Source organism: Dermacentor albipictus, chromosome 8, assembly GCF_038994185.2.
Source record: "Dermacentor albipictus isolate Rhodes 1998 colony chromosome 8, USDA_Dalb.pri_finalv2, whole genome shotgun sequence".
Lineage (NCBI taxonomy): Eukaryota > Metazoa > Arthropoda > Arachnida > Ixodida > Ixodidae > Dermacentor > Dermacentor albipictus.
In genome coordinates, this window is record NC_091828.1 from 111,864,992 (window position 1) to 111,884,684 (window position 19,693).

Here is a 19,693-nt window from a genome sequence, read left to right on the forward strand (position 1 = left end):
TCAGTCGTTAACGCATACGACCAATGACAATGACTATAGAGGGTTTATTAGGAAGTCACTGTAACATCCGCCTTGGGCACGTCGAGCCCCCAGTCTGCAATGTGCGTCCAATCCCGAGTTGGTGCGTTCGTGGTCGCGGCGCACGGGTTCGGGAACGGTCTCGTCGCCGTCGGCTCACCTCGCGCCTTCAGCAGCACTTCGCAAGATCGCCAGTGGTTGGCGCAGTTCTCGAGCCATGCACTCCTGCAAATACAAGGAACGACGCGATGCTCACCTCATCGTCGATGTTGTTGTTGCTGTTGTTGTTGCATTTAGCACTGGAGACAAGAGGGTTTTAACTGCTTCTTTATTCTTTATTCAGACATATCCCCGCTTAGCCCGAAAGCGTTACAGCAGGGGGGTTACAAGCATGAAAAGAATACATCTTGATTCTCACTGCACACCTGTTCACATGACAGTCTATTCCACTGAGCGATAGTTTTTACAAAGAAAGGGTTGGCATACAGGCCCATCCTAGCCCGGCATTTTCTAATTTTGCACTGGTGGTCAGTGCGTGCCGATATATAGTTTGGCGGTTTTAAGTACATTTCCCTATCAATTCCAGTTTTGTTATGATAGATTTCATACAGAAGCTTTAGCCGCAGCCTCTTTCGGCGAGACGACAGGGACTCCCAGTTGAGCTCTGTTTTCATTGCTGTGCAACTGTGCCTCCTCCCGTACCTACTCAAGACGAACCTGGCTGCTCTGTTTTGTATTTTTTCTAGTTTATTTATCGGACATATCTGTGACGGGTCCCATAGGGTACAAGCATATTCCAAAATAGGTCGTATACAAGTTAGGTACGCCGAGCTTCTAAGGTTGGAATTTGCGCATTTTAAATTTCTTTGAATTTAATTCAGAGCAACTGCCGCTTTGCCAACTACATAGTCCACGTGTGCCCGCCAAGAGCAGTCGCCCGACAGCATTACGCCCAAATATTTAGTCTTGGATTTAGTACTTAATGTATTATTCATTAGACTGTAGCTGGCATCGATTACCTTTTTCTTCTTAGTAAACCGCACATGGACGCACTTTCCGGTATTCAAATTCATTTTCCACTTTGAGCACCATTCGCAAATACGATCTAGGTCGGCCTGCAGTTTGAGAACATTGTCTTCATTATCGATTAGAGGTCAAATATACAAAATATGGCCGTTGGTAGGGGCAACTACTTAAAAAGCATAGGAATAAAATACAACGGAGTCTAAAAAAAAAAACCAAGACAGAGAGAGAGAAGAAAGAAAAGGGAAGTGAGCAGATTTCAGTGATTCCTTGGGCTCTGGACTCCTTTTACTGCGTCACCAGCGCATTATCGCATAGAACTGACTATACTGCGGAGACCATAAGTGAGGACGAGCCATAGCACTACAGTCACGGGGTTACAAGAGAGAATGCAGAACCTGGGTAGCGGACCTTTCCGCTATTACACAGATGTCAGGGTGCGCAGCTCGCACCACACAAAAAAACTACAACTAGCTTCGAACTTAAAAAAAAAGTGGCAACAACAAGCAACTTGTGAAGAGGTGGCATCAGTCCGGTTGAAAACCTGTAAATCCATACATGTCCTTCAAGCGTCCAATCATTTGAGAACACTGAGACTTCGATTAAGCAACGGCTTCAGCGTTTCGGTCCAACATAAGTATCTTCCGTATAAGTTATGTAGTCCAATTAGGAAAAAAAAACGCATATAGAAGGGTACGTCTTCACCGTGGGGTGCAATAAAGTATCGGATGGCATGCTGGTTCATCATGAAGCATTTCTTAAGAGTCCTTTGAAGCACATCTCGAAATAATATTGTATCTTTACAACTTGTGAAGCGTGCTCCTAGGCCATGAATACGACATGTGTTGGCTGGTGCTTGCACCTTTCTCGCGTATAGTAAGATTCTTGCATACATATGATGCAATAAATGTCACGTAAAAAAAACGAAAAAAAACCACAAGTGTCATGGTGGCACGGAAAAGCGTTAGACTTACTCACCACGAATTCGTCGACGAGCACCAGTATTCCGTACTTGTGCTTTATAGACTGTAATTTGAGAGGAAGAAACATACTAACAAAAATAGAGGCACATATATTATTATTATTATTATTATTATTATTATTATTGGAAACCCGAGAGGTCCGTTGGAACTATTTAGCTCTAGCCGGCTACTCGGCGTTGGAGGAAGAGAAACAAATAGAAAAGTGAAATTGATGGTAAGACGAAGAAAAAGAAATGCGCGTTAGTAAAATAAGAATAAACATATCGAGTTCGCGTTCTTTAAAAAAAGATCACACATCGGCCATCAATGGACCGACACGAAGCGTATCTTGCCCATTTGGCCAAAAGAATAACTTCAGAGAATGGTCGGCTGCCCATGCTGGCCAAAGATTCCGGTCTACTCATTGTTTTTTTTCTCGCAAGAACAGCGGCCACGCGCGCATAGAAACACGTGATGCGTTCTCTCTGGCACCATGCAGGCTTCACAGTCTGAGCCGTCCGCGCGGCCATAAGCCATCTCAAGTCTCAATCTATACAGAGCGCTTGCGAGGTTTCTTTGGCCGCGCAGTGTCATCCTGAGACGAAACTCGGATAACGGCGACTAAGTAACTTGCCTTGGTAACTTGTATAAGTAACTAGGTAACTTGTCTTGCCTTGGTGCATATGTGAGGTCGTGCTACATACCATTAGCATATGTCTTGCCAAATTGGGTTGAAATGAAATTGGAATTGTGGCGTACCAACTTTGCGTTTGGGTTGGGGAGCTCATGTCCGTTAACACCGCAATGTCCGGGAAGGCACCTAAATGCTGTGCGATGCCAATTTCTTGAGGTGGAATCGTAAAAATACGGCATATTCGCGAGGAAGTTGGCTATACGCTCCTGGCTTAAGCATAGAGTCAGTAACCTGTAGTATGGTTCTAATGAGAAACATTTTAGTTACACTAAGTTTACTGTAACAACGTATTTGGCTGGTGTCTGGCGTTCTCCATGGGTCAATTGCGAAGATAGGGCAGTTAGAAATGTTGGCCCATGTGTCACTGGGTCCACTGAGTATGTGCCGCAGTGTATGTGGCCGAAGTGCCTCAGTGCTCTTCAATGAGGCTATCTTAATAGAACTTGGGCCACTGGCTATAAGTAACGCGAAGAGTTATATGTCAACCGCAGATGTCATGGGAGTTTACTGGGTGTAAACTTTCTTTTTATTTTTTTAAGGCGGTAGTTTTTAATGGCTCATTGTTAAAGACATCTGCCGTTAGCAGAAACCGTCACAGCTTTCCGGCATCCTGATTGGTCTCCTCTGTGTTGTGACGTCACTGTCGCTAGGCGCAGGTGTGCGCCTCCTGATTGGCTCGCGTGCGTGACGTCACTGTCGTCAAGTGCGGGTATCGGGGTGGTTCGGTGTCGCGCGGGATGGCTCATCACATCGGCACGCGTGGCGGCCGTGTGTTCGACGGTGCGCCCTGACGTCACTGTCCTCAGGCGCTCTAGGTGGCCTCCCGATTGGGCGCTGCGTGGCCTGACGTCACTCTCGCGTGGCGCGCGTGGCGACCGTCTGCTTGGGTGTGGTGTGGCGGTGGCGGCGGTGGAGGCAGTTTTCTTTGCGGTATCGTGTGGGAAGGATGCCTATTGTCGCCAAACCAGTGTTTCCCAGCACGCGAGATGCGGCAGCCGCTGAACGCAAGCGGCGTTCAAGAGAGGCTGAGCGTATACGTCGCATGCATCAGGACGGCGAGGCGCCGTCGACACCACAGAATCCAGGGACGCGACGGGCCAACGCAAGAGAGGCAATGCGTTTGAAGCGACTCGCTGCATCTCCGGGTACCGAGGCAAATGAAGCTCGGAAGCGCCGTGACCGCCATCTTGCCGCTTCAAGCCGAGCAAGTGCAAGTCGATCGAGCGAAGCGGATGATGAGGATGGCCAACTGCACCCCGACACCGCCATGGAAGACGCATCTCCTCCTGATCCACAAACGGCGCTGCAACAGTTCGGCGCTGCAAAGCAGCCATCCTGGATGTGGACCCACTAAAGCACAAGGAGTTCACCGGCCATGAGTTGCCAGCCGACATCCTCCCAGATGACAGCTTTGAAATGATGGACTCAGAAGACATCGAAACGATAGACATAGGCGCGAACGACGTTGCAGGCATTTAATAAACAAACAAACATTCGCATAACGGTGTACGAGTTGTGTGCCTCCGTGGTGTTTCCGACGCAACAAATCGCCATTGGCAATGGTGTCAGGCTTCCGCCGTTTCACACTGTAGTCTCGACAAAGTGTCTTCCGTTTTTTTTTTGTGGGTGTGTTACGAAAGACGGTTCACGTCTGAGGCGCTTGTTGAGATAATTGACGAACTGCTTGCGACTGAGAGTAATCTCCGCAACCGCCCGCCTTGTCTTTTAGTCAAGCTCGAAGTTTCGTCGAATCGATAAATCTGGGACGACGAGAACTACTGTGGAGGCAACTGGGGATGTCGCTTCATTGCAGTGTATACACGCACTAGGTAAGTATGCAGTCGAACACCTTTATAACGAAGTGTTTCATGCCTCCGACATCATTCGTTATGCAGGTCACTTTGTTTTGAAGGTCGCGCACGACACATCTCACAATAGAACCGGGAAAAAATTGCCCCTTCGTTATACAGGTCATTTCGTTATACAGAGGCGTTCGTTGAAGTGGTGCTCGACTGTATAGCCCAGAGACGTGTGATAGCGCTAATTGCTTCACACCACATGGTGGCATTCTTGATTTCTTTCTGGGACAAATTACTACTAAATATTACAATACTGTGATAAAAATTGATACTTTAGAAGATAAATAAATGCGCTATCACCGTAAAAGAAATCAAACGAAAGAATAACATGCACGCACATGAAGTGCGCAGGCCGTAATTAACACGAGTTCGAGAAAAGATGCTTACCGCCATCTCGAACATTTTCGCCCTAATGCAATGCGCTGCGATCGTCATCTGGAAAATTGAAGAAATGAGAGAGTAAGCTACGGTGAAAAAGAAATCAGTGAGTGAATCATTGGGCGAAGGAGTGCAATCGAAAATGACGTGAATGACGCTAGTCCCCATTCGCGCAACTAAAGCATTGAGAGAAAGACTCGAGGGACTCTACGTAGAACTGGCTGGTGTCCGTGCGGATGCTCACTGCGACGAGCATCTACATGTCATACGGGGACACTATGTCAAAATATTAAGTTTGGACTCCAGACTTGTAGGCATCAACGACTTTTACATCAGTTTTAAGAGAAAAGGCTCCTAGGCTCATCTAGTCAATAATGTAGGCACGCATGAGCAGATGTTCGGAAATATCAAAGGCGAGCATATATTATCGTCGCTTTTTTTTGTATCCGCCGGAAATCGGACTCCATGCTTATAGCTAACCTTATTGGGACATTATGCCGGCGTGGAAAACCAGCCAAATTAAGAAAAGAATACGTAGAGCCGATTATCTCATTAATATTGGTTCGGTCCTTGAATCGAGCAGCTGTTATCAAGTGCTTCCTCTGAATGGGCCCCTTTTTTTTCTCTCGCAGCTTTCCCACTCACCCGTTCTTTTCCCCTCGCACTGCAAGTCATGCCTTGAAACGTCAAACAACAGCGCTCATTTTCTCTTCAGTGTCTTACTGTACAGCCAGCAGTCGCTGGTGACGACCGCCTGTGACGGACCCCGATTATCCTGTTGAAGCTGACTTGCCGAGGATGATAAGGCCGCTTTTGACGAACGTAGGCCCGCCTATCGAAACGCAGGCTAGTCCTTCTTGAGGCGCCTTATTCTTGTTTGTAATTTTTTTTATGCCGCAGTGTGCTACTCCGTGGGTCGGCCCCCTCCTTGATTTTGGATTTCCAAACCGGCGAGAAACTGTGCTCTCTCTCTCTCTCTCTCCTCTCTCTTCATCCTCATACCCCTTCCCATGTGCAGGGTAGCAAACAGGACGTGCGTCTTGTTAACCACCCCGCCTTTCCTGTCTTCTATTTATCTCTCTCTCTCTCCAAACCTGAGGCTCGGGCTTCTGGTAAAGCTGTTACGCTTTCTCGCCTAAGAGCCCTTCGATTGTTTGTTGCAATTAATCCCAAGCGTTGCTGGACAAGAAACTATATCATCTGAGAACCGTGGACTGGTAAGATATTCCCCGTTGACCCTCACCCTTAGTCCTTCGCACTGTTATAACCTGAACACACTAAGCATGGGGGACGTAAATATCTTTGGAGAGAGAGATTGCGTTTCCTTGCGCACAGTGACCGTCGGTTATAACGGTTTCTTTTGCACGGCGCTCACAGCGTTGTGTGCGGGCCAACCCACAGCAGATAGATAGATAGATAGATAGATAGATAGATAGATAGATAGATAGATAGATAGATAGATAGATAGATAGATAGATAGATAGATAGATAGATAGATAGATAGATAGATAGATAGATAGATAGATAGATAGATAGATAGATAGATAGATAGATAGATAGATAGATGGACAGATGGATAGATGGATAGATGGATAGATGGATAGATGGATAGATGGATAGATAGATAGATAGATAGATAGATAGATAGATAGATAGATAGATAGATAGATAGATAGATAGATAGATAGATAGAACACTTTAATAAAACGCACATATTTTAGCCTGCGTATAGACATCGCTGGCATGTTACTCTGCGTGGGGAAGGAAATTGCGGAGAGAAAGAGAGAAGGAGAGAGTATGCACCGGTGTGCACTGGCGACCCACTGTGCAAGAATTCCAGGTGCCGTGTGCTCTTGAAGGCCGCGATCGGGCATATGTCCGCACCGCATCCTTCTGAACGATGCCCACAAAAGATGCCGTCTCGCGTAAAATTAGGCGGCTATAGAATGGCGACTGTGTCCCACGAGCCGTCTACGACCGCACGTAGCACACTTAATCTTTCTTTTCTCCTTCTTAATCTTAAAGTTTGAGAGCACCTAAAGTGCAACCCCCTTTGGACTCTAAAAGACCGGCCTAACGTCGGCACTGAATCCGCCTCAGGGAGCGGACACTTTTATCTACAACACCTACGCAGACTTCGGACTGGCGCCGTCTGCTGGTCCCGTGCTTTGAAGGGGCTTTTTCTTCTCGCTTTTTCTGCGATACAATTATTCAAAAGAGAAACAATATTTCCACGTATACCGTGTTATGTGTCTGTTGTGTGCCACTTCGTTAATCATCCAATTCATATCGGGTAGGGTGTATACTTCTTGGTGCCGCCAGGGAATCCTCTCCAGTATTAATTGAAGAACCTTTTTCTCTCTCTCTCCTTCTCTTTGTACACGTAATGTATCCTCGTAGTTCCTCATAAAGCATAATTCAACAGTTTCCAGAGCGTTTTAGCGGTTCGTCATCGCACCGCTAAACGTCACTATACGGCCGTTGCCGTTTGAGCACGGCTCCCTAATTTTCGTTACAGCTCGATCTAAAGACGCTATACGCATGCAGTATGTTACTGCCATTCATACCTACTTAATATCACTGTCCAAACGTATCTAATACCCCATACATTGAATTCATACTCAGAAATACTAAAAGTATCATTGCAGAACATATCAGATACGTGCCGTAAAAAAGCGTACACGAATTGTTCTGAAAACGATTAATACTGTGTATTGTAACTTTTTTCATTGCTTGCACTGTCGACATTGTTGTCGATTGGTGCATTTTTTCAGTTATCTATTATGGCTGTACGTGTCTTTTCTTTTATTGTAAAGTGCATAATTATTTCCAATGCCGTCCTAATTTGTCTTCTCTCTTTCTTAAATTTATGATAGGGTGGGCCTACGTCAGATGTTTCTAACGCCTGTAGCCTGCATGCTTATCCTCGTTTTACCAAGCTCGTGCGCAGGCAAACTGAAAACAATAAAAATATCAAATAAACCAAATAGATCAGTTCTCTGACAAGGCGACGCCCGATCTACAAGGAGGAGGTAAAACTTACCCCAACTTCGCTGGTGCATGGTTCTAGAAACTCGTTGGCAGGGGTGTATTCTTCGACGCAGAGTAAAAGCCTTCTCCTTAATGATTCGCTTGCGTCCTGCAGATCGCGCGAAAAGAGAAAGCACAGTTTAGGGAGAAAGATCGTTTAGAGATGCAGCGAGGTCAACATAAAAAAAAACGCACTTTTGGTTGGCATTTCTGCGCTGGTGGAAGGGAGGAGGGTGTGGATCGAAGAGCACAAACGCAGTCAGCCGCGTACACTCGAGCATAATCACCTGTTTGATTAAGTGTTTGCTGAGATTTCTTCCGGCCCTACTGCCTTGTCACTCGGTATAATTCCTTCTGCTATCGCTTCCCGTTCTTTTCTACGGTAACTTTTTGTGCTCTCCGCCTTCAGTTTTGTCGAAATCATCACTCATTACCCCTCTCACCTACGGCAAAGCGTCGCCTCTTTTCTAAGATGTTACCGTTCTCGTCCCTCATCAAAAAGAACAAGAAAAAAGGATGCCGATTTTCAGTTGGTGCTCTTATAGGGCACTCGCGTGGTCCCAAAATGTTTCTTTGGTGTGCCTTTACTGAATTTGCGAATATGTATGTATGCCGCCACTGATACATACATACATACATACATACATACATACATACATACATACATACATACATACATACATACACACACACACACACACACATACATACATACATACATACATACATACATACATACATACATACATACATACATACATACATACATACATACATACATACATACATACATACATACATACATACATACATACATACATACATACATACATACATACATACATACATACATACATACATACGCAGCATGAATGTATGTGTGTACAAATAGATAGATAGATAGATAGATAGATAGATAGATAGATAGATAGATAGATAGATAGATAGATAGATAGATAGATAGATAGATAGATAGATAGATAGAAATAAATAAATAAATAAATAATTGGAGGACAAGTTGCACAGAACTAAATTCTGCACCTTGCCACATACGCGTATAGCCTTGTGCATACTAAAGGTCTGTGGTCATGGTCACATTATCTTACTTTCTGAGAACGGGCCTATCGTCTGAGAGGCGAAGGGACTCGTGCGCAGGCCACGTCTTTCAAAGGCGCAGGTTGGATAGTGGCACAAGGAAGGTAACGGCATCGTCCAACTTTATCATGTATGGCGAACGACGCGAAGCTAAAGCTTTCGAGTATTCTACATCGTGGAGTCCATATGCTTTAGGTGCTGAGTGCGTCGAACAAGAAGCCGATCAACTCGTTCTACATCACCAGTGAATATATGTGCCAATAACGATGTATTACGTTTGCCTACCTTTGTTAAAAGCTCTCTGGGTAGGCGTCCTTTGAACTTCTCGGAGCAGGCATCGACAGCTCTCGTCACTGCGTAGAAAACGCGTCAAAGTAAAGAGAAAGCTGCGCTCAAACCAGATAGATGAGTTAGCTCGTAACTACACATTTGAGACATACTGGCTGCTCAGGATATCAAAGGAGACGTTTTAAAGGAAATGCAAATGTGAGAAGAAGGATGCAGGAAGCATTCTAGACAGAAAATCTCAGCGTCCTTGCCGTGAGGTTATTGTTTTATTTACCCTTAAAAAAAGAAAGAAAATAGAGCATTAAAGGACATACAATTGCAACGGCGCAAGAAGTATACGCTGGATAAGGAAGCGGTGTCTCTTCTGAAATTTTTTTTTTTAATGCGGCGCACTATACAGGGTGTCCCACGTAACTTGTGTCAAACTGAAAAATGTTTTTACGTTGCATAAATCCCATGTATAGTTGTATTTAATAGTATTCACAAGAGAGACATCGATGCACAAACAAAATGGCTGTCGAGACCAATTCCATCTACACACGTCAAATCGTCTTCTTCTGACTGGCGCCACTCTTGGTTGCGCCTTAACAATATGCGAGTGCAGCGTAGCTGTGCAGAACCAAGGTAGTGTTGTCTACCATCACTTGGAGCCAGTCAGGCAATCTTTTTTTGTATTTCGCCTAATTACAGAGTTCGTTATTCTGAATCAGTCAACTTCATTGAATAATATGTTCACAGCAAAAGTGTCAATCAGGAAATTGTAGACCGTCCTGAAAAAATTCTCGATCCAGCTTTCTCTTGCTCAGTAGAGAGAGAGAGAGAATGCAGAAAAAAATGGCTGTGGCTTAGCTAAGGTTACGGCCAGGATGCGAAGCATACTAGCCTTTATTTTAACGCGACAGCGTTAAGGAGCTCGTGTCGCAGAAAAGCCGGTGTCGTCGGTGTTGGTGTCTGCGGCGTTGCACTTCATGAATAAATCGTTGTCGCACCGAACGCTGCGTTGCTCGACGCTCACCGCGTCCGATGCGGGGGGCGACGCCGCGAGCGACGGCTCGAGTTGGAGCCCCGTTTCTCCTCTGTCGTGACGTCACGGCGTCACGTGGTATTGAAGGCGACACCGCCGCGCCTGAGGAGCTGAGTTGAGCTCTCGAGCGACGGCGTGAGTTGGAGCCCCGTTTCTCCTCTGTCGTGACGTAACGGTGTCACGTGGTATTGAAGGCGACACCGCCGCGCCTGAGGAGCTGGGTTGCGCTCTAGTAATATGCTTCGCATAAAAGGCGGGGAGGTTAACCAGAGGTACTTCCGGTTGGCTACCCTGCACGGGGAGAAAGGTTAAGTGGGATAAAAATAGAAAGATAGTGGAAGGGGGAGATAGAGAGAAAGCGAGACGAGCACTAACAAAGCGCGTGCACTATAGAGTGGTAGGGGGCGGAGTTCTTAAAGTATATCGTGAAGCCCCGTAGACCGCAGGAACCTTAATAACGCGAGTAAGGCCTTCAACGCGGATGTTCTTTCAGAGCACTGACCTAAAGCTTTCAGTTCTTGATAGTGGACGATTGTCCAACTGGTCCAGTGCTCTGCACATCACTTGTCTCTGGGCACTATATCGCGGACAGACACAGATAATATGTGTGAGCGTCTCTTCGCTGTTGCATGTGTCGCACGGGGGGCTGTTGGCCATTCCAATAATGAAATAATATGAGTTCGCAAAGGCAACGCCTAGCCACAGACGGTACAGCATGGTCTGTTCACGTAATGGTAAACCAGGATGGAGGTGCATCCGTATGTCCGGAGAGAACGAACGCAAACTACACATGGTGAAACCGTTCGAGTCCCACAGTGGCAAAGCACAATCACGGGACATCAATCGCAGCCCAGCCGCAGCGTCTGTTCGCGAAAGCGGAACGAAGACTCGTTGACCACTTTCATGCGCGGATCGGGCGGCTTTGTCGGTGTGGTCGTTCCCACTGATGCTACAATGTCCTGGGAGCGATTGAAAGATTATGTTGTGTCCCTTGTCATGGCTGTGATGATATATGTGTCGAATTTCTGACGCCCGTTGTTCATTGGGTCCGTGGCGCATTGGGCTTTGTATGCACCGAAGGGCTGCCTTCGAGTCGCTAAAGACAGTCTACCGTTGCGGTGGTTCCTGCTCAATGAAATCAAGTGCAGCGCGGAATGCCGCTAGTTCTTCCCCCGTCGATGTGGTCACACATGAAGTTTTTAATTTGATTTCTTCAGATTTTGCGGGGATGAAGACTGCAGCAGCAGAGCTGTTGAGTTTCACCGAACCATCTGTGTAGACATGTTACCGGAATCTGGGCACGTTGAGAATGTGTTTGAAAGTTGATTGTATCAAAGCTTGCAAAGGCGCTCCGGCTTTGTTTCTGATGCCTGGAATTGTCAACTGCACTTGCGGCCGGTGCAGACGCCACAACGGGTCGGATAATCGTGTAGCAGGCGTAAATTTTGATGGCAAGTAGGACTGTTGTCTTACAATACTTTTGGCAAAAGTTGAATGTGATCTTTTTGCTGGCAAGCAAGCAAGATGGCGGGATGGAATCCGAGTTAGGTGTCGAATGTGTGCTCTCAGGACATTTTTATCGATGTAGACTGTCAAAGGAGTGTCTCTGGCAATGGCCAATGTCGCAATCGATTATGCAGTTTTTTGGAGATCGAGACAAGTTCTGAGTGCTTGTGCTTGCACACTCTGGAGTTTGCGGATATTTGTAGTGCAAGTATTTCCTAGTACAGGTAAGCTGTACCGCAGGAAGCCCAAGAACGCTGCTTCATACAGTTGCAACATTGATGGTACTGTTGCGCCCCAGGACTTCCCGCCGAGAAACGCAAGAAGGTCCACAATGGCGGCCAAATGCTTTGTCATGTACGAGACGTGAGGGCTCCAAGACAAGTCTTTATCAATGAAGATGCCAAGAAATCGGTGCGTTCGTCTACATCGTATAGTTTGGTCATTAATCCGCAAAGCATACGTGGCCATCACTTTGCGAGTAAAGGCAACGAGTGCACATTTCTCAGCTGAAAGCTCCAGGCCTTGCCTTCTTAGGTATGTTGACACAGCCGTTGAAGCTTTCTGAAGTCGCGCTCAGACTTGTACACGTGTCACAACTGAAGCCCATATGCCCAGTACGTGCTGCATAGGAGTCGCAGGCTTCTTTCAGAGTTGGAAAAAAGTCTTTTACATAGCACCTGTTGAGCAACAGAAAGCTGAATCGGGAATTTTACAGCGAAAGCTGTATATGAGTAACCTTCCGTAGTTTTTTCGGCGTCCGGCAACAAAAACCGGCTTAACGATTTCTAACAAAACCATACGGGTGCACTGCGGCGGCGCAGCTGTCAAAATGCGGTACACATTAGAACGCTCGCCGTGAACAATAGCGTGACGTCAAGGTTATCGCAGTATATAATCAGGAGAGGTATCGGCTCTAAAAACAGCTGCGTTATCGATGGGGCGGACACGTATAGCTCGTACACCCGAAGAACAACATGCGTACTAGGAGCGCCGGGGGGAGCAGCAACGAGACTGTAAATGGCGCCGGCGTGAAACGACCACCGACGAAAAACGTTCCCGCCATGCTGAACGAAAACGACAATCGCGACCCCGGCACAACCGAATGAGCAACGACGCCAGACCCGCAACGCAAGAAAATGACAACCATTCCACTCTGTGAAGACGGAATGGCAGTGGAAGCACTTTGCTTTTCGTTTGAGAGCTTTGACTGTCGTGAGCTTTCGCTGCCGTTCCATCTTCCTAAAGTGGAATGGCTGTCATTTTTTAAGGAAGGTCTCCATGTTTCTCATTCACAATTTCGTTACGAAACAATATTTGAAATGGCAATTAACAATACTTGTTATGTAAATAGGCGAAACACGAAAAAATGGGAACCCATAACACGGTGACTGTCGGCGGTAATGCATGTTAGCTTTGAAGCAACGTAATCATACAACGAATTGCCATCATCGAAATGAGTTATGTATGAGGATCTACTGCTCCAGAACTCCTCTTTTGCGATTCGATGGCTGTATGGATGGATGGATGCTATGAGCGTCCCCTTTGGAACAGGGCGGTGAGTTGCACTCCCACGCGCTTGTTATTATATCGCCTAATGTCCTGCCTATGTTAATAAATCAGAATAAAATAAAGAAAAACCACGAAGAATTCCCATCCCCAGCCTTTCTGACCCCCTATCGGGAACTTTGTTTTCGTACGCCTCCCTTGTTTGTCTTATCTCTACTTTTCTGCCACCGCTCTTCCAATCGCCTCTTAGTAATCTCTATTGCGAACATGCTTACTTTCTCCTTGCTCTCGCGGCGCCCGAGGGCTTCAAGGAGGCCAGAGGTGCCTAGTTCGACCGGTGGGCAGATACCGTCGCATTCTAATGAAACGTGCTCCAACGTTTTCCTAACTTTACCGCAGCAAGCACCCTAAGAACACTCGGCGCCATCTAGCGCTGCCGCCACGAAGCCTGCGCCTGGCCTCCGATATACGTGGTGCGACGGTGCGTACGAACGCTACAAGACGCGTCAAGGCTGTTTCACACGATTGCGATTTCAACAATGCGGCCGGTTTGACTCCCAGTGTTGCTTGCGGCCAGGTTTCCGTGGCAGTCACCGCATAATTCTTTTTTCTAATGTTGTGAAAATACCTGTGCGTCATGATATTATTGATCCGTCGTTAATAGGCGCACAATACTACGCGCGTTTCGCAATTTAGAAGCGATTCGAAGTTGAAGTTTATTTTGGAGTGCGCCGAACGTCGCATCCGTTCGCGGCCGTTCGCCGCTGCATAGCAGCTTGTCGTTCAGCGCTGTGTTGCTGTGCGCTGCCTCGCGGGCCTTTTATATCCGTGCCGTTGTGCCTGCGCTACAACTAATTACACGACAGCCTATCGAGAAGGCCGTACGGCTACCCTCATCGCACATGCGGTATTCGACTGCGGCGAAATCGTCGCGTCGGCACAGCGAGGTCCTCGCGTTACCCGTGCTCGTCGGCGTAGGCTTTTTAAGAAACGATGCGTGCATAATGCTCGAGGTTGCGCATGAGCGGCGTGTGCTCCCAGCCATATTCTTGCACCCATGCTTAGCAGAAACAACCAACCCGAAGGCTCACGTCATCACTTCCATAAAGTCATCCTAATGTCGTCGCGCTGTCGTCGTCCTATCGCATACGTCGTTTCATCACCGTCATTACATGTTTAGTTGTTTCGTGTAATCATGCTGTCGTCATTCAGTCGTGACTATATATGCCACCACTATCAGACCATCCTCCTCATAGCGTTGTCGTCACACGCTCTTCCTCGTGCATTCATTGTCAAGCCGTGGTGGACGTTTCATCGTCATTATTCCACCTTCGTCATCCGATTTTTGTCAAGCTGTCGTCGTTATAGCGTGGTCATCATTTGAGAACTGCCATCCCTTTGTCATCATGCCGTCGTAATCATACTACCTTCCTTTTTTCATCGGTGTCATTGCGCCGTTGCTTTGCCTTGATGGTCATGGTCGGTTCTGGCAAACGAGTGTCGTAACAAAGTGGGCCGATACCGGAGGGCGTGTATGTCACACATAGGCCGAAGCCATAGAAAAGTTAATACGACAACTGCACATTCTAAGTAGAAGTGTCTTCAGCATTACGGTTTATCGCTACATCGCTCGAGTGTTAATCGCATTTACGCCGGCTCTTATCTTGAGTTGGTTCGACGGGCGATTCTAAGGAAGAGGAAAAGACAAACAGAATAAGAATAACGTCAGAATGTTGCTGTACAGGAACGCCCAGCGTCCTCCGCTTATGCTTTCCAGCGTAAGCTTGAACGGCCAAAAGCGCCTAATAGAGCGAGCGAGCTCGCGGGTTGGCCATACTCAGTGGAGCCTTGGACTAGGGCACCAACCCTGTGATTGCAGACAGAAGAATCCCTCAGAAGATGGAGGAGGCCGTCTGAAGCCGCGAAGATCTCTTTTCTAGAGCCTAATAAATGTTTTCCGATCCGATCCGATCTTGACGGCATGGCAGGAAGGTCACGCGGCACCGATGAAAAGAAAAAGACGCTGGACAGGCAAGCTGAGAATCCGTTCCCGTGGCGCTGTCTCCACTCTTAAAAGCAATGCCATCTACACGGTCACCTACATTTGTAGTGGGAGCCACGTACTATAGTGTGCCAACAAACTGAAAGCCCCGCTTTCTCATACCGACCTCGTTTGCACTCTGGTGACTCGTCCATCTCAGTGGATGCGATGCACGTTCCGCACGCAAAAAGAAGTGCCACGCATATGCGTATCAGTCTCTCGATCATGCCTGAAGAAACGCTGAAAGAGAAAGAGAGAGAGAGAGAAGAAAAACATGGTGGCCCACCTTAGTTTTCATTCCATTCATAGGGCCTCAGAGTAACAAACTGAACTCGTTTAGTGACAAGACGGAATTGTTTTACAATGAAGCTCTGGTGTTGGGCTGCTGAGCACGAAGTCGCGGGATCGAATCCCGGCCACGGCGGCCGCATTTCGATGCGAGCCAAATGGGAAAACACCCGTGTACGTAAATTTCGGTGCACGTTAAAGGACCCCAGGAGGTCTAAATTTCCGGAGTCCTCCGCTACGGCGTGCCTCATAATCAGAAAGTCGTTTTGGCACGTAAAACCAAATAATTAAATTTTTTTAAGAGTGAAGCAGCACGGGAAAGTTCCACAGTGGTCAGGGCCGAGGAGATGCAAGTACATTTAGTGATTAATTTAGTTACTTATTTATTATTATTGCTTATTTCCCCGTACGGGCTGGCGTTGTCGAATAGTGTCCCAAGAGTAATTACATCATTGCTATGCACTGTAGAGGAACAGGCATATGTGGTATATTATGAGTGCACAGCGGGTGGTTTTAACGCAACTGGTTACACAGATCAGCAAGCAAAGCCTTGAAACTGTGAAAGAATACGAAGCTCATTCATACGCTAGATGTAACATGATATGGCAATCATCAAGAGTTCAACTATGTGACGTAAAGAGCATCAAGCTAGGAGGAAGAGTTGCAGTGGGGAACATTTGAATTATTTATTCAAGTTCGCGTGAAAAAAAAATACTCGCAGGACGCAGCTGGCTGATACAATTTGAAATAAATCCGTTTGATTGAAAAGAACTGCATGAGCTTTACAAACATCGATGGTCTGAAACAAAGAATATTTCAGAAAAGAAAAGCAATTTCATCCTCCTTATACTTACTTTAGAATTTGTGTGCATCGTTAACTCTCCCCTACGGTTTACAAGTGTTACCAAAAGCATATCGATGTTTATATGCCTTCCTATATTGCCCGGCTATCTGACTTACAGCCCTGCATGCAAGATGCTCATGGACGTACAAGCGACTCCACCGGGATTCAGGAACTCTGTTTCTTTTTCTTTGAAGCAGCAAACATATCTTACACCCTTCTCTTTCTTTTTTAACGAATGTTTTCAGTTCCCTTCGCTATTCAACGTAATCCTAAATTGATCGATATATAACGTACCTTTTGAAGCGACAGAAGTAAAAACGTAACCGAAGTTAATATGAAAGTTTTTTAAGTCGTTTTGACGTGGCTTGAAAAACTCGATGCTCATGCAGTGGCTCTTTCTTTGCTTGTATCCCCCTTTCTTCTTTAATTTTCCTAGTGTTCCTAAAGAAGTCCTTTGTGTTCTGGTTACTTTTTTGAAGGCGATGCTGAGGTGAAATAGAAAAGAAACAGCACGAAAGCTCAAGCCAGATTTCTTCCCAAAATATTTCTAAGAACTCCCACAGCTGGCCTATGTATTATTCAGTTAGAAAAGAAAAAAAAAAAACGAAATGCGTTTTCGCAGTGAAGCGAAATAAAAGGGAGCATGCGGGTACAACGCAGCCGTTGAAATTTACAGGAAAACGTAGCTTTAGTCGAGGGGCTAAATTAGATTGCTACACAGCTAAACGCGACTCGTCCACGTGGAATTTTGTATTCCACGCGACGTGTCATATCGTGCAATGTTTTTGTTTACGCGCCCACACTGGTAACAACTTTAATCCCGTGCGATGTCTCGGTTCATGCACTACGCCATTCACAGGGTGTATGGCTCAACTACGCCCAATCAGGCGCGGGTACACTTTGACACGTCTATGTAGCTATGTTAAAAGGGCGAAGGCAAAGTGGGAGAACAGTGATGAAGCGCTTATGTAGGAGTAAGTACAACGAATATGTAAATAAATTTCGTGTTTCTAACACGACAAGCTTTGTGCGCTTGTGTTCGTGTGTGCATTGTAGTTTCTGAGATTTCTCTCTTTCTTTCTGTTTTTTTTTTCTTGTACCGTATCTGGAATTTCGGGATGGCCAGAACCGACGCAGCGAACCTTACCATGCTTCTACATATAAGAAAAGTACCCTATAGTGACACAGCTATCACAGAGGATTGGGTAAGAACGGACACATACATAAAGAAGGTGTAGCCGAAACGTAATTTGTAGGCTCATGGACGTGGCATTTTCGACTCCTCGTCTTCTTTTTTTTTTTTGCGTCGAATGAATGTCCCAAACTTCTGAAGCTGAGAACAACATACGTATACGCCACGAAGATACCCCCCCACCTCCCCCCCCCCCAAAAAAAAGAAAGAAGAATTGTATAATAGCTTTTCCACAGTTAGTTTCGGTTTCGTTTCGGCTGCGTTGTGACGTCATGACGCAGGAGGTGGTCACATGGCAGCAGGACAATGCAACGTTTCGACATTTGCTCTGCCTCGACTATGTCGTCTGGTTTGAGGGTAGATCTGCACTCGCAACCACTAGCAGCACGAGAGTCGATCGCGCCAACCGCAGCGAGCGTCAGAACCTTGGGTTGTTTCGCACCCAAGTGGGCCAGGACCCGCAACGTCATCACACGGGAGAAACGAAACCCAAACTCACTGTAGAAAAGCTTCTGCATTAAATTATTTAGTGCACTGGTGGGGCTTAACAGAACTTTATTGTATTCTGGGTTTATACGTTTAGGACTTTTCCTTAGTGCAAAAACAAAATAATTCAAAATATGTCATACTCCTCTAAGGAAATTGAAGAAGCCATTCAAAATCGCGAGCAATGCCTATTAACGGTCTGTGTGTTATGGAGATATCTACGGGGCAGAAACTTGGAGGAGGTGGAGGGAATAAAGAGAGAAGGCAGGGATGTTAACCAGAAATGCACCTGGTTGGCTACCCTACTCTGGGGGACCCGGGAAAGGGGGAATAGAAAGAGAGGGAGGGAGGGAAGGAGGGAGGGAGGGAGGGAGGGGAAAGCAACGGTGAGCTCGCGCACGCACGCGGAGGACCTGAGCGAGTCAAAGACGTTCACATGGGCCAGTCATCCTCACAGAAATTTTGGAAGTTAACAAAGAAGCTACGGAGCCAATGAAGTAGAGCACAAAGAGCGATGGAACGAAAAATGTTAGGCGTAACGTTGAAAGACAGGAAGAGAGCAGTGTGGATCAGAGAGCAAACAGGGATAGCCGATGTTCTAGTTGTTATTAAACGAAAAAGACGGAACTGGGAAGACCATGTAATGCGTAGGGTGGATAATCGGTGGACCATTGGAGTTACAGAATGGATGCCAATGCATGGGAAGCGCAGTCGAGGACGCCAGAAAATTAGGTGGGGCGATGAAATTGGGAAATTTGCAGGCGCAAGTTGGCAATAGCTAGCGTAACAAATGCATAATGAGAGATCGTTATTAAAGGCCTAATCTTGCATCACGCAATCACACAACAATACTAGAATGAAAAGCTTCAATAGCGTAACTCAAACAGGATAGGTGACTATTTGTCACTACCCTGTTTCACAGGGGATGCCAATAAGTCATCATCGTGCAGAGGAGGAACTTCGAGTCGACGATGGTTTCAAAATACAGGGGTTGGTGTTTGTGTCTGTCTCAAGAAGGGCGATGTCTTTAAAATAATGAACTAGTGACATTATACGCGGTTCCTGAAATTAACGTAAAGACAACCATGGGCATTGCGTTTAGTTGTATAGCACTTAATACCCGTTCGACGATAGCATTGCTTCGCCATACCATACTCGCGTTGCATCTGCGTAATTTCTTTATTATTTACCTTTCGTGGTAGGTCCCAGGACGACCGTAGCGTGGAGCTTCTTGCAAAAGCTAGCCTTCGTAGCCGCAACCTCGTTCGCAACATAAAAATAGTAGTGAGCGCCTGTTAAATAATTAATCACTTTAAGCCAGGCCGAGAGCGCTGGAGAGAGACGATGCGGTCCTTTGTTTTCAATTTATACCGGAATCGCGCTTCTTTTCCTGGAAATTCGTCCGTCAGACTGTTCTTTTCCCTCACGTTCTCCCTCGAAGAGAAGGGCAAAAAAGTAA

General features: G+C 46.4%; 2 protein-coding genes across 5 annotated transcripts in view; one reads left to right on the forward strand and one right to left on the reverse strand.

Annotated features, from left to right (window-relative positions):
* LOC135917135 (zinc carboxypeptidase-like) overlaps positions 1–19,693 on the forward strand; it is a 205,942-nt gene that overhangs the window by 63,858 nt on the left and 122,391 nt on the right. The gene's annotated exons all lie outside the window — the stretch shown is intronic.
* On the reverse strand, positions 25–19,580 carry LOC135917148 (uncharacterized). Of its 2 annotated transcripts, none has more exons than XM_065450643.2 (7): positions 19,425–19,580; positions 15,552–15,664; positions 9,345–9,412; positions 7,978–8,073; positions 4,944–4,991; positions 2,020–2,067; positions 25–243 (listed from the first exon to the last, which is right to left on the reverse strand). In XM_065450643.2, exons 2-7 carry the CDS (start codon positions 15,649–15,651, stop codon positions 175–177), a joined length of 429 nt encoding a protein of 142 aa, XP_065306715.2. In that variant the 5' UTR covers positions 15,652–15,664; positions 19,425–19,580; the 3' UTR covers positions 25–174. The 2 variants fall into 2 exon arrangements, with proteins under 2 accessions (XP_065306715.2, XP_065306716.2); XM_065450644.2 differs by lacking the exon at positions 19,425–19,580 and adding an exon at positions 16,851–17,008.